Source organism: Silene latifolia, chromosome 5 (assembly GCF_048544455.1).
Source record: "Silene latifolia isolate original U9 population chromosome 5, ASM4854445v1, whole genome shotgun sequence".
Taxonomy (NCBI): Eukaryota; Viridiplantae; Streptophyta; class Magnoliopsida; order Caryophyllales; family Caryophyllaceae; genus Silene; species Silene latifolia.
This window is the reverse complement of record NC_133530.1, coordinates 24,545,900-24,560,428: the sequence shown is the minus strand read 5'-3', so window position 1 is coordinate 24,560,428 and position 14,529 is coordinate 24,545,900. Positions and strand designations below refer to the sequence as shown.

Genomic DNA, 14,529 nt, shown 5'->3' with positions numbered 1-14,529 from the left:
TCTATGGCATAGACGTCTTGGCCACCCTTCAAATAAAGTAGTTACTTTAATTCCTCATGTTAGCAAACATTCTATTATCAATGCTCCTTGTGATGTTTGTCATTATGCCAAACAAGTTCGTTCTAGTTTTCATTTAAGTGATAATAAGGCATCGGATATTTTTGAGTTGATCCATTGTGATTTATGGGGCGCTTATCGAACTCCATCGTCTTGTGGGGCAAAGTATTTTTTAACCATTGTAGACGATTACTCTCGGGCCGTATGGGTATACCTTTTACTTGATAAAACCGAAGTTACTACTATGTTTAAACAATTTTTAGCAATGGTCGATACACAATTTTCGAAACGGGTTAAAATAGTCCGTTCAGATAATGGCACCGAGTTCAATGCAATAGCCGAGTTTTTTACCTCCAATGGTATTATTTTTCAGACCTCGTGTGTAGGTACCCCCCAACAAAATGGCCGTGTTGAGAGAAAACATCGTCATATACTCAATGTTGCTCGCGCCCTATTATTTCAGGCTAATTTACCAACCTCTTTTTGGGGTGAGTGCGTATTGTCAGCTGCTTATTTGATCAATCGAACTCCCTCTTTTGTCCTTGACAAGAAAACTCCGTATGAGTTATTATTTGGAGCAGCTCCATCTTATGACAATATCCGAATTTTTGGTTGCCTTTGTTTTGTTCATAATCAAAATACCAAAGGGGACAAGTTTGCTAATCGGAGTCGTAAATGCATTTTTGTGGGCTATCCATATAATAAGAAGGGTTGGAAAGTTTACGATATGGTCACAGGCGACATTTTTGTATCTCGGGATGTCCATTTTTATGAATCCTCTTTTCCGTATGCGGCTCCTACTCCCATACATACGAATACGGATTCTCCTATTGATTCCTTGCTCCCTAATTCGGACACTGAGGAGGTTATAATACCGGTTGCCGAAGCTCCCAATGATAAGGAAATGATTGGTTCTGACTCTAATGTGTTGGATGATACTATACGTCATTCTCCTAATAATAACATTGGCACTCATGAGGATAATGCTATTCCTAATACGGATAGTCAACAGGTGAGTTCTACTGATCATACCGTTCTTGGACGGGGACACCGTATTAAGATCCCATCCACCAGATTGCGCGGCTTCGTCGTTGGTACAACTGCTGACCCCACCACTCCATCTTCGCCCGACAGCTCATCTCCTTCCTCCTCCTCAGGTACGCCATATGCCCTTGCAAATTACATTAATTGTGATAAATTCTCTATTTCCCATCGTCACTTTCTTGCAGCTATTACGGAAGGAACTGAGCCTCCTTCTTTCCGTATGGCTATTACCGATTCCAAATGGCGCCAAGCTATGCAAGATGAAATCTTGGCACTCGAGAATAACGGTACATGGGAACTGACTGATCTTCCTCCTAATAAAAAGGTACTTGGGTGTCGGTGGGTTTATAAGATTAAATATAAATCCGATGGCCAAGTAGAGCGGTATAAAGCTCGTCTTGTTGTTTTTGGGAATCATCAAGTCGAAGGAATTGATTTTGGCGAAACTTTTGCTCCTGTTGTTAAGATGGTGACCGTTCGTGCCTTTCTTGCTATTGCCGCCATCAAAAGATGGGAGCTTCATCAGATGGACGTCCATAATGCTTTTCTACACGGTGACCTCAATGAGGAAGTTTATATGAGGTTGCCACCCGGATTTAGCAAAGGTAAGGAAGGCAAAGTTTGTCGCTTGCGCAAGTCCTTGTACGGTTTAAGACAAGCTCCTCGCTGTTGGTTTGCCAAACTCGGCTCAGCCTTGCGTACCTACGGGTTTGTTCAGTCATATTCCGACTACTCTCTTTTCAGCTATACTTCAGGTACGATCTGTATACATGTACTAGTTTATGTAGACGACCTTGTTATTGCTGGCAATAATACCGCAGCTATTACTACATTCAAATCTTATCTTAGTAGCTGCTTCCATATGAAAGATTTGGGTCACTTGAAATACTTTCTGGGAATTGAGGTCGCTCGGAATTCTGAAGGCATTTTTCTTAATCAGCGCAAGTACGCTTTGGATATCATCGCTGAAGCAGGCCTTCTTGGTGCCAAACCCGTTGCTACCCCAATCGAACAACATCACCGTTTGGGCCTGGCCACGGGTGATCCTATTCCGGATGTTGAGACGTATCGTCGCCTTGTGGTTCGCCTAGTATATCTTGCTGTTACGCGCCCAGACCTTTCCTATGCGGTTCACATCTTGTCTCAGTTCCTTCATCAGCCACGCAAAGAACATATGGACGCGGCTCTTCGGGTTGTTCGCTATTTGAAAGGAAAGCCCGGTCAAGGAATCCTTTTACGAGCTAATAGCAATCTTGAGGTTTCTGGGTGGTGCGACTCGGATTATGCGGGTTGTCCCTTAACTCGTCGATCTATCTCAGGTTGGGCTGTTTTTATTGGTGACTCCCCTGTTTCCTGGAAGACCAAGAAGCAGCAGACCGTGTCTTTATCCTCCGCTGAGGCCGAGTACCGCTCTATGGCTGCTGTTTTATGTGAGCTCAAATGGCTTAAGGGTCTTCTATCTAGTTTGGGTATCTCGCTTCCGCATCCTATGCAACTCTTTTGTGATAGTCAATCGGCCCTTCATATTGCTCAAAATCCGGTCTATCATGAGCGTACTAAGCATATAGAGGTGGATTGTCATTTTATTCGTGATGCTATCACCGATGGTTTAATTGCCACTTCTCATGTCGATTCTAAGTCTCAGATTGCCGATATTTTTACCAAGGCCTTGGGCTCCTCTCAGTTTGACTTCCTTCTCTGCAAACTTGGCGTTCTTGATTTACACGCTCCAGTTTGAGGGGGGGTATTAGGATAATATCAAGAAGATATTATCCGATATTATCCGATATCATATAATTACATTACGATATTATTTTGATTGTATTTCGATATTATTACGATTGTTCTACGATCATGTTTGTACCTATAAAAACCTAGTTTGGCTGAGTAATAATCATCATACATTTTACCCATTCATCTATATTCTCTAAATTATCAAGACTCCACCTTTACGGATGGACAAGACATTTTTGTTTTATTTCTCCCTTTTTTGCAAAAATAATACTCTATCCAAGTGTTTTGGGTCTTCTCCTATGCTTTTTGCACCAAAAAAGAAGAAAAACAATAAAAAAAAACAGTTAGTCTTGCTGAAGACGGGTCGGAGCAAGTGACGGGTAATGACACTCACAAAACGGATAGGGGGGACAAGGTGGGGGCACCCCCATGTGCTTCCCTCTCTCCTCTATTTGGGTCATTTGTGAGAGAAAATGATATCCGTCACTCCAAAGTGACGGATACGTGCCGTCACAAATGAGATTTTGTGAAAAAAAATGAATAAAGTAGGGTGAGTTGTGTTGGAAATATAGTATCACTATAGGGGCGAAGATATAATTAGAGAATATTTGTTGTTGTGTCGTGGTATGAAGGCCACTGAATGAGAAACGAAATCGCCCCGACTACGATACAAATCGATATAGGCGTCGCCCCCCAAAGTCACACAACACTCCTAAAAGTTGTGTACTCAATCATTAGGAGTTGAAACTCATATGGTATGCTCAAAATTATCATAGAGAATTAGTAGAGATATATGGAAGATGTGTGTCTCAAATAACTACATACCTCTCATATTTATAGTGATTAATTAGCATTATAAAGAGGCATAACCACTACCATAAACATGGAGTTAATGGGGCTATAAACATGCATTTAGTGGTGAGAGTGGAGAAATTCTCTTACGAGGTAATGTAAAGCTTCTCTACAATGCAATGTATCTAGACAACATTACTAGGCTTTTGCATTACTTCCAACAAGTTGTGTAGAGAAAAAATAATAAAAAATGAAAAATGAATAAAAAATGTATAAGTAGTGAAAGTTGTTGATTTTTGAGGAGAGATGAATAAAAGTATATCAAAAATGTTAGAATATGACTTGTCCGAGTCGTGTTCGGTTTTGGGTATGTGAGAGTGAGATTTAAAGATGAAAATAAACTAAGGAGAAAATATCAAGTAATGTTCGTGGAAGAACGGTGATTCGTGCGGGTCACATTTGTCATGTCTGAGTTCAAGGCTTTTCTACGTGAAGTTGGCTTTGATATATTGTTTATTTTATTATTGGAAAGTTAGTGGAGATCCTTGGGAATTTCCTAGCTTTAGATTAGTCTTTGATTAAGACTAAGATTTCCTTAGTTTAATTAGTTTTCTAATTAGTTTAGGTATATAGTTTTGGGTGGAATAATACTATATAAAGACCCGACTATATTCTAGGTTAATTAAGAGAGAAAGGTAGAAAACTTGGTGAGGCAAGTTTGAGGGCTCGTCTTTTGTAATCTGTAATTCTCTCCCTACATAGTGAAATATTTCCCTGACCCTTGTGGACGTAGCTATCATATTGATAGTGAACCACGTAAATTCTTGTGTTCTTTATTTTGCTATTGTTATTGCATCGTCTCAACACGCTTTGCGTTATCAAGACTTGATGATGCGAGTGTCTAGGTGATGGGGCTGCATGGTGTGGGGAGTTCTCCATGGAGGTCAAGGTCTGAGTCAAGATGATAGTCCTTGGTTTGAGGGGAGTATTGTTAGGGTGCAAACTCATGTCCCACATCGGTAGTGTAAAGGTGAAAACTCATCTTTATAAGTACCCACTAAATATAATAGCAGAAGCCTTTTGGGAAGGAGCCCAAGAGTAAATCCGTGAGGGCTTGGCCCAAAGCGGACAATATCGTACTATTATGGACAATGGACACAGATGCAGTAGAGGCCCAACACAGAAGGATATTCACGCTTCCGCACAACAAGTGGTATCAGAGCCCAAGGTTCGACTTGGGCTAGACACAGAGAAAGGTTCGACTTGGGCTAGACACAGAGATTCATCGGGCCAAGACTTGAAGGTGGACGTACACTATAAGGCGTGGAATTCTTATAGCTCGAGGGAGAGCTAATATGTTCGCGAGAAGCGACATGGTCTTACATCGTTGAGACAGCAGGGCCGTCCAAGAGAAGATCGTCAGCGACCCGACGAGGTGGGCTGAGGCTTAATGGAGGCAACAAAAGCGGTACATGGTAAGTCCAATGGCGTTTCCGGGGTGACGCACTGAGGCACTGGATACGGACCCAGTCCAGGGTATATTGGATGCAGAGGAGTTTGGTACGCAAGTGTAGCACAAGCCCCATGAGACACATGGTGTGTCGTTTAAGGGGAAGTTATCAAGACTTGGTGATGCGAGTGTCTAGGTGATGGGGCTGCATGGTGTGGGGAGTTCTCCATGAAGGTCAAGGTCTGAGTCAAGATACCCATAAGATACATGGTGTGTCGTTTAAGGGGAGGTTATCAAGACTTGGTGATGCGAGTGTCTAGGTGATGGGGCTGCATGGTGTGGGGAGTTCTCCATGGAGGTCAAGGTCTGAGTCAAGATGATAGTCCTTGGTTTGAGGGGAGGATTGTTATGGTGCAAACTCATGTCCCACATCGGTAGTGTAAAGGTGAAAACTCATCTTTATAAGTACCCACTAAATATAATAGTACGAGGCCTTTTGGGAAGGAGCCCAAGAGTAAATCCGTGAGGGCTTGGCCCAAAGCGGACAATATCGTACTATTATGAGTTGTGGACACATATGCAGCAGAAGCCCAACACGAGATATTCACGCTTCCGCGCATAACAAAAAAAAGAAAGGGGAAGATAGAAAAATAGTCTTAATCCTCGCCTTACTATTAACTCAAGTGAGCAAGAGTAGATACTATTCACTAATGAATAGTAAATTTCTAATGAATAGTAAATAAGCTAGGAATAAGAAATGATTGACCTCCTTCGCCTTAGTCCTTACTAATAACTCATTCAGTAGTTTCTCCTACCAAAGTAAGACTGGACATTCTGCAACATATATTGTAAATAATAGGCATGTCTTAATTCATGTAACTATGTAAGTAGCAATTTTAAGTCATCTTCTAACACCGACCGACATTAATATCCATAAATATGTCAATGCCCAAAACCCAATAGCAAGAGTACTGGAATCTTTTCACCCACTGTGTGAGGCACATGTCCATGGCCCTCAAAGCACCTTACTAAGTATGGAGTAATACAAAACCAAGCTATGTGTAACTGTGTAAGCCAAACCTTGTTTCCATTCCCAGATTGTCTGTCAGTAGCATTAGTTACAGTTTACAGTAGAGAGGTAGAAGTGGTACTGCATAAACTATCCTTTTGTATTTTCATCAACCTTTTTGACAAGCCTCAGTATGCATCTTAGCTATGACTTGGTATAACCATGCTCCAACCTCACAGGGTTTACTATCTTACTGTGGACTCGAACAGATGTTATTTGATCACCGCGTACAACGTAAAGCAATATGTTGCCTTGGGGACTTATCAGCATATTCTTAAATAGTAAAAAATGTATGAAATTTTGTACAATTATGTCATCCAAAAAATTAAATAAGTACCTTAAATTAACAAAGCCATAATAATCGCAGATGTATTGGTTAGCATACCTGTGTTTCTTGGCATAAAGTCTCGAATTCATCCTGCAAATGTGTGCAAAAAGTTTGGTTAACAGTATTATCAGAAGAGATGAGTTTCAGGGGAGGGACATTGGGTATGAAGCGAAAGCGGCCTGGGTCAGATGCAAAGGAGCTAACCCCGGATGAGAAAGCCATGTTCGAATTGATCCGTAGCAAGGGCAATATGGGAATATGGAAGGGCAACATTCGGAGAGAGTTGAATTGTGACAACCTTAAGGTAGTTGATAACTGTGTTAAGTCCCTTATAGGCAAGGGTTATATCAAAGAGGTGCCTGATGTTCAAGCCAAAGGGAAGAAGCGTCTCATGGCGAAGGAGTTTGAGCCTTCAACTGAGCTCACTGGCGGTGTCTGGTATCAAGACGGGGTTTTTGATGTCGATATGATTGAGAATCTTAGGAAGGCGTGTAAAGGGATCATTAGTAAACAAAAGGTTGCTACTGCTGATGGAATTCTCAATGCTATTAAGAAGTCGGGTGGTCTTCAGCTTGAGCTCAACATCGACCATATCAAGCAAGTGCTCCATACTTTGTGCTTGGAGAACACTGCTTTTAAAGTGAAAAGCAATGGTTTAGGAGAGTTTGTTTCCATTCCATTTGGTGTAGAGTGTTATAAGATTAGGTCGAAGCAGAAAAAGGCGGGGGCTTTGGCTTCGATACCTTGTGATGCTTGTCAACACGTTAACCAGTGTGATCCTAATGGTATTATCTCTCCAACAACTTGTGAATATTACACCAATTGGTTGGCGAAGTTGGACTTCTGACAGTTGAGTTGCTTCTTTATCACTTATGTTTCCTTTCCCCCTTCTTCGTCGTGTAGTGAGTTTGTATGGAGTAGTTGTTATACTTGACCGCCTATGATATCAATATTTATGTAAGGAATCTTGTGACTGAGGTGAAGAATGCTCCTCTTTGAAATGCCTACAGGAATTAATTTGCCAACGCTTGGTTTGGTTTCGATACCTTGTGGCACTTGCCAACGCTTTAACCTGTGTAATCGTAATGGCATTATCTCTCTCCAGCAACTTGTGTACATTACACCAAATGGTCGGAGACCTTGAACTTTTGACAGTTGAGTTGCTCTTATCACGTATGCTTCCTTTTACTTTCTTTCGTTTTGTAATCTTTAGTATAGGCTTTTAGAGAGTACGGTAATGATCTCATGTGTGATTGGGACGGGGGGACTATATTATTTGTTTTGGGCATGGTCATTCATGAGGAAAATTATGTTTTACGATAACCGGTAGTTGCCAAACCGAAATAGTTAATAATGAATCCTTGTTTCTAGGCAAGGTTCGCTTCTTGGTATATATTTATTTATGGTCAGGGTTCGCTTCTGCTGTTAGTTGTATGCTTACTGTTATTGTTTTTAATGTTGTTTCTGCAGCCTTTTACTGTAAACATCTGTAAACATGAGGTCATTTGGAAGAGAGCCATGCCAATTTCCACTAAATGGCATGGCCCCTATATATCAGGTGATCTGTGTGTTTTTTTACCCTCAAGTATCTCTTATGCTGTCTTTTGTTACAACTTTGCTCAGTGTCTTCCATATTTTACATTGTTGTAGATTAAATTAGCAATATTAGCTTGTTTTAATATCCTAATTCTCAATCTTTTGTTTGTAAGTGACAACAGTCAGTGGTCAGTTTCTGCTACACCATTAGATTTGAATGGCGACAGCTGAAAGCCAGTTTATTGGAAGTTGAATATAATGAACATGCTGATACAAATGCCAACGGAGCAGCATTTTGTCGTTCTGCTGCCCTTATGGTAAGTTAGCTCTGTCATGTACTCTTAGTTTGTAATCTGCCGCTGTTCGTTCTTGGTAAGTTAGCTGAATATAATTTGACTTGGTGGTTGTATATACAATTAGTCTTGGCGCTAATACAAGTAAATTTAGAGTTTTGGGTTGCTTATGAGTTAGAGATTAGATTATAAAGTTTTTTTTTTGGGGGGGGGGGGGGGGGGGGGGGGGGAAGTTATATCTTTATGTTATTTATGTGAATTTTTGTGTTTATTTTCTGGCCATTTGTTAGCTTTTTGGTATAAATTGACACAATTTGTGTACAGGTAACTAAAGTTTAATTTGTGACACAATTTGTATACATGTAATAGGAGTATCTATCATTTTTCCCCTGTATAGTTTGGTAACTAAAGTTTAATTTGTGTGCAGGTGAATGATGAATACACGAGAACTTTAGAGGTACTGAGTAAGGACTGGCATTTGTGGTTGAGTGAGCGTAAATCATGGGGAAGTTTTCGAGAGTTTTCGCCGAGTTCTGTTTTTTGTTGTCGATTGCAGTGATGTATCTCGGATAAGCTAAGGGAACATATGTTGCAGAGAAAGAGAAAGACAGTGCGTTGAGTACTGAAGGGTATTATGGCGGAGGTGGGGATGGTGGTCATAGTGGGGGCAGTGGTTATGGAGGAAACTACGGAGGAGGATATGGAAATGACGGTTATAAAAACGGCTATGGAGGCGGTTATGGAGGAAGTGGTTCTGGTTAAGACTATAAAGGCGGTTATGGAGGAAGTGATTCTGGTCATGGCTACGGAAATGGCTATGGCAATGGGTACAATGGTGGCTATGGGAATGGCTACGAAAATGGCTATGGAAATGGGTACAATGGTGGCTATGGAAGCGGTAACAAGGGAGGTGGTTACGGGAATGGTTATGGAAGCCATTATGGAGGTGGTTATGGCGGTAACTACGGAGGTGGTTATGGAGACAACGGTGGTTACGGAAATGATGGAGGTCATAACTAAGAAGTTGCATGTATAGTATGCCTAACACGATAAGTCGTGTCATTTGCATTTACACATACTCCATGTCTCAAATTTGTATTGTTTGATATCTTGAAGGACTTTATATAAATAAAAGAGTATGTTGAGTTATCGATTTTAATTATATGCAAGAATATTTCTTCGCTTTTTTATAAATGTCGATACTAATGTGTGCGAGAAGATTGCTTCACTTTTGACCCGTTATAAATGTCGCCACTGACAATTACAGAAAATTAATATCACATACGCTGTACAAATTGAATATTTGTAAAGGGATCGTCTAAAATCATTACAATGTTCCTATTGAACATGATGACACGAAAACATGTCATTGTGAATTTGTGGTTTAGCAATTATTTTGTACAATTTCAACGCAATTATACGAGGGTCATTCATAAACATTTAGTAATTGTCCCATTCCTCTTTCTTAGGTCTTTGTGTGCCAAAATCAAAGGACAGCAGTTAACCAGGACAGAGGGTGTAAAACCCCATATTCCAAGTGCCTTACCAGGACCACTTAGGTATAGAGATGTCACCATCTCGGTTTCCCGAGGCAATGATATCATAAGACAATAACGAAACAACATTTAAATAGTATAAGTTTAGTGAATGAGTACAATCCAAAACCAAATGCCCAAAATACGGGTTACATATTCTCAAAACAACTGTCTAAACAACTAACTGAAAAGTCTGACAAACTACTCAAGCTACAGCGGAAGACTCTATCATCTGAAGGTGACACATCCCAGCTAGCCCATGTATCTCTACTCATACCTACTCAATAACTGCTCACCATCCCCGCATGGATCACCACAGTTTTTAAAACAATAAACGGGGTCAGTACTAATCACACAATTTATATAATTCAACGATACAACAAACAACACAGCTCATTCGTCATAGATATACCCCAAACTCCATCATCAACTCCACAATACTGACTACACACTAAAGTGTGTAGCCCTGCCAGAGTACCCATCACAACAGGCTACTCCTCACCGCCAGTGGGGGACCGCAGTCGTTCCCACCTAAGCCCTGCTCATCTCCATCGAGCGATAAACCCAAATCCATTAATGTGCACATCCCTTCTGTGGCGGGTTCCACAGAAGGCGAATAATGGGCGTGAAGCCACTCCCGCAAGTGACTCCACTCAGCCAGGGACGCACCCCGAAGAACACAGACAGATACAATCAATCACAACTACTATCAACAACCAAATCCAACAACCGTCACAATACGAGTATGGTAATATTCAACAATCACAAATCACAACCAACACATTATGGGACTAATACTGAGTAGGGAAAACCCTACCTGGAATACAATACAGTCAGATGATCTCAACAGTTGTTATCAAAAGGCCTCTTCTACGAATCCTCCTCCTAACATATGATCATACAATTACTACCAATCAAGAAAGACAACGAAACCCCCAAATCCCCAAATTAGGGTTTAACTAACTTTAACAAAATACCATAAAAACAGTACGTAGATCTTACCCTCGACGCAAGGATCACAAAGATGTAAAGAAAGGTGAATTCCGACCTTCCAAGCTTCGGGATTTGCCAATAATGCGATGAATGCGAAGTACGTAGATTGTTTTCTCTTTTGAAAGTAATTAGGTTTGTAAAAGTGTATTATGAAAGTGACGGAGGTGTTTATATATTAAATCGCATTATTAACAAAACCCGATAAATCATCCCCCCATAAACCGGCTACTCGATCGAGTAACTGAGGTACTCGATCGAGTGTCGCCTACTCGATCGAGTATCAAGGCTACTCGATCGAGTACCCAACAGGTCAGAAACTATTTTAAATCGCAACACACCCTTACTCGACAGAGTAAGGCCCACTCGATAGAGTACCCAGAGACTCATAAAACCGTAGTATTATAGAGGGAGTATGCGCTAATAAACAATCAAACAAGAGTTGTTCCTAGGGTTCATCTTTAATACGAGCTAAAAAATACGGTCAAACAGAAGCCAATGTGCCTAGGTTTAAGCCGACGTTTGTTAGTTAATAGTTTACAACAACCGACGATGTTGCTTGTTTGGGTTGTGATTGAAGTTAGGTATGCGGTCTATGAAATTCAGACATGTGAAGTTTGGAGGTAAATTTAGACGTGAAATTCAGACATGAGAAGTTTCAGGCTTTAAGTGCTTTATGTATATAAAAATAGAGTACGCCTTAACAACAATCCATGTTAATTAGGAAACGACATAATACAATATATACGATTTTTAAGCCACCCGTTACAATCTTTATATGAACAATATTAAGGGGATAAAAATTCTAACGCAATGTAGAGGAAAAGAGTTACCAAGAGGGACTTACTCACATGAAAACTATAAGGGAGGAGGAAGAGGAAAGGGATGAAGGTGGAGAAAGAAAGTAAGGGGAAAGAAGATGAGGTAGAGAAAGGGAAATAGAAGGTTGTGGATGATAAGAGGAAGGTAAACGAGGAAGGTGGGGATGAGAAATAATGGGAAGATAGGGAGGAGTAGTATGAGGAAAAAAATGGGAGAGGTGTACTAAAAGAAAATGTGGAAGAGGAGGGGAAACAGATGATATATAAGGGGATGATAAGGCACATGGAAGGTATAAGGGAGGGGGAATGGGAAAGTTAAAGAGGAGGACCACGAGGATGAAAGGGAGAGGTTACCATTTAGCCAAACTGGGCACTACGCCCGCTATATTCACTGGTACAAATAAATTTACCCGCCATCAAATATTTGATTCTTCTATGCTTTGTTTGGCCAAATCTAGGGAAAGAATCCTTGTAATATCCACTTTATTAAAATTAAATCTTCCAAGGACACAAGTAGGAAAAAATTACAAGTAGCATCAAATAAAGTTCAGCACATCTTTCACTATAAATATACTACCTTAATTGCCTTCTAAGTGTAGCACAAACCCGCACCCAACAAAAAAAAAAGATTAACTATTTGTAGTCTAAGGTGACCAAAAATTGACGTGCCCACATTGTAAATGGTCGTTATGTTGCTAATACTCACAAGACAATAATAAGATTATAAAGTGGCAATGTTTAAGAGAAAAAAAAGGGGGGGAAAGAAGAGAACGAGGAGAAGGGGGTATGGAATGGGGCCAAGAAGAGAAAGAGGAAGAGCGAAGGGGAGTCGGACAAATTGTAGGAGGAAAAGAGGAAGGAGGAGACTAAGGATGTGAGAAAGGGGAAGGTATGGAGGCCGGGGAAGAGAACTAGGGGAAAGAATAAGAGGTAGGGAGAGGGAAATAGAAGGATGTGAAAGATAAGAGAAAACAAAAAGAGGGAGGGAGAGGGATGAGAAAAAGGGAATATATGGAGGAATAGTACGAAGAAAATGGGAGGATTAATATTATAAGAGCAAGTGAAGGAGGAGGGGAAATGGAGGATATATATAAGAGGTAATAAGAGACATGAAAGGTATAAGGGAGGATGAAGCTATGGGAGATGTATGAAGGTCGAGAAAGAGAGTACGGGGAAAGAAAAGGAGCTATAAAGATGGAAATTGAAGGATCTGAATGACAAGAGGTCGAGGATGAGGAGGCGGTAACATTAAAGAGAAAAGTGAGAAGGAAATGAAATGGGGCCAAGAAGAGAATAAGGGAGTGAAGGAAGAAGGGGGCAAGGGGAGTAGGACTAAGTTGATGGGTGTACTATGCTAATTGAATGATCCTAATTCTATAGATTACTCTCACATTTTGTCCAAATAAGACTAAACACACTCCTAATGAATATAGCTAGCCGAAAACACGATAAAAACACAAACCAAATTGCAAGCTTAAAAGGAATTAGCCATCTAAGAAAATGTCGCGGAAACATAGAAGGTACAAGGAAGGAGAAAGGGGAAAAGGAAGGAGGACTACGAGGTTGAAAAAAAAAAGGTGGATTAAAATGCGACGGCGTTGAAGAGAAAAGATGGAGATAAATAGAATGACAAAGTAGAGGGGTGATGAAGGTTGTGGAAAAGGAGAAGGAAGAGGAGGAGTAAGGAGGGCTAAAGGGAGAAGAGCGATTAGTATGAGGAGGAAGGGGAGAAGGAGGTGTGATGTTTACGTTACTCCGCAAAATACAATATAATACTAATGTCTATGTATTTCATGTAATTGTGTTCTTTAACAGTTAATCATCTAAACAAAAGGTGTAGCTATATTCGGATATTCATGCTCTCAACAAAGTTAAATACAGATTATTTACGAATGGTTATAAATTTGTTTGCAATCGATTCAACCATCAAAATAATATAACAACAAGAGTTTCATTATGATCGGCACTCAACATGTACAAACAACCGAACCAAATCGTATATTCATGTTCCCAACAAAGTTAGATACGAAATATTTACAAATGCGATCTTGTTTGCAATCGATTCAAACTTCCAAAAGATTATAACGACAATATTTTCATTGTGATCGCCAATCAAAATTTATAGATAACCAAATCAAATCAAGATTCGTTACTATGCATTTAAAACGTAAACGATAAAAATATCTTGGGGGACGGCGCGCATCGCGCGCCGGGTAGCCAACTAGTTTTCCTAAAAAAAATAGTCTTAAAAGAGAAATAGGGAAGATTGAAAAAGGGAGTAAATTGTTCGCGACCCTTCTAAACATGAATAATTTACAGCAGAAGTGTAAAACCATTCAAATCCACACTCTTTTCGGGGATGTGCTTTCACCCTTTCGTTAGGGCATTGTCAATAGATGAACCTCTAAGAGGTTTGTTCTTATGCCATATAAGATAATTTACAAACTAATTTATCTACAATCCTCCTACCAACAACAAATAAATCCGTTAGGGCATTAACAATAGAGGTTCATCAAGAGGTTTGTAGGATGACATGTCCATCTTTTTAGAGGTTTGTCTACAAACCTTCTATTGTTGGTGATGAGGGTTGATGTTCATGGATGAAAGGGGTTATAAATATCTTATAGTACTTCATTCAACTCCACTCTACCTATTTGTATTTTGCACAAATATTAAGAAGGGTGAAGTTGGGTGGAAAATATTGTAAATACGTAATAGGGTATGATGTAAATGAGTTATAGTCAAGATCCTCTCCATTTCCTAAAAAGAAATGGAGAGGCGATTTCCTATCAACGGGTCGGATTGCATCCTGCTAATATCGAACGATTCAAGATTTATGCAAGGAAATAAAGATTTAATAGGATGTAGATGGAAAAATAT

The 14,529-nt window shown here is 40.1% G+C and overlaps 1 protein-coding gene across 1 annotated transcript; it reads left to right on the top strand.

The window, feature by feature from the left end:
* Nucleotides 1–6,595: 6,595 nt before the first annotated feature.
* LOC141656006 (putative DNA-directed RNA polymerase III subunit rpc6) lies at nt 6,596–7,355 on the top strand. The gene has a single exon (XM_074462975.1). The coding sequence runs from the start codon at nt 6,611–6,613 to the stop codon at nt 7,319–7,321; it is 711 nt and encodes a 236-aa protein (XP_074319076.1). The 5' UTR covers nt 6,596–6,610; the 3' UTR covers nt 7,322–7,355.
* Nucleotides 7,356–14,529: the final 7,174 nt, after the last annotated feature.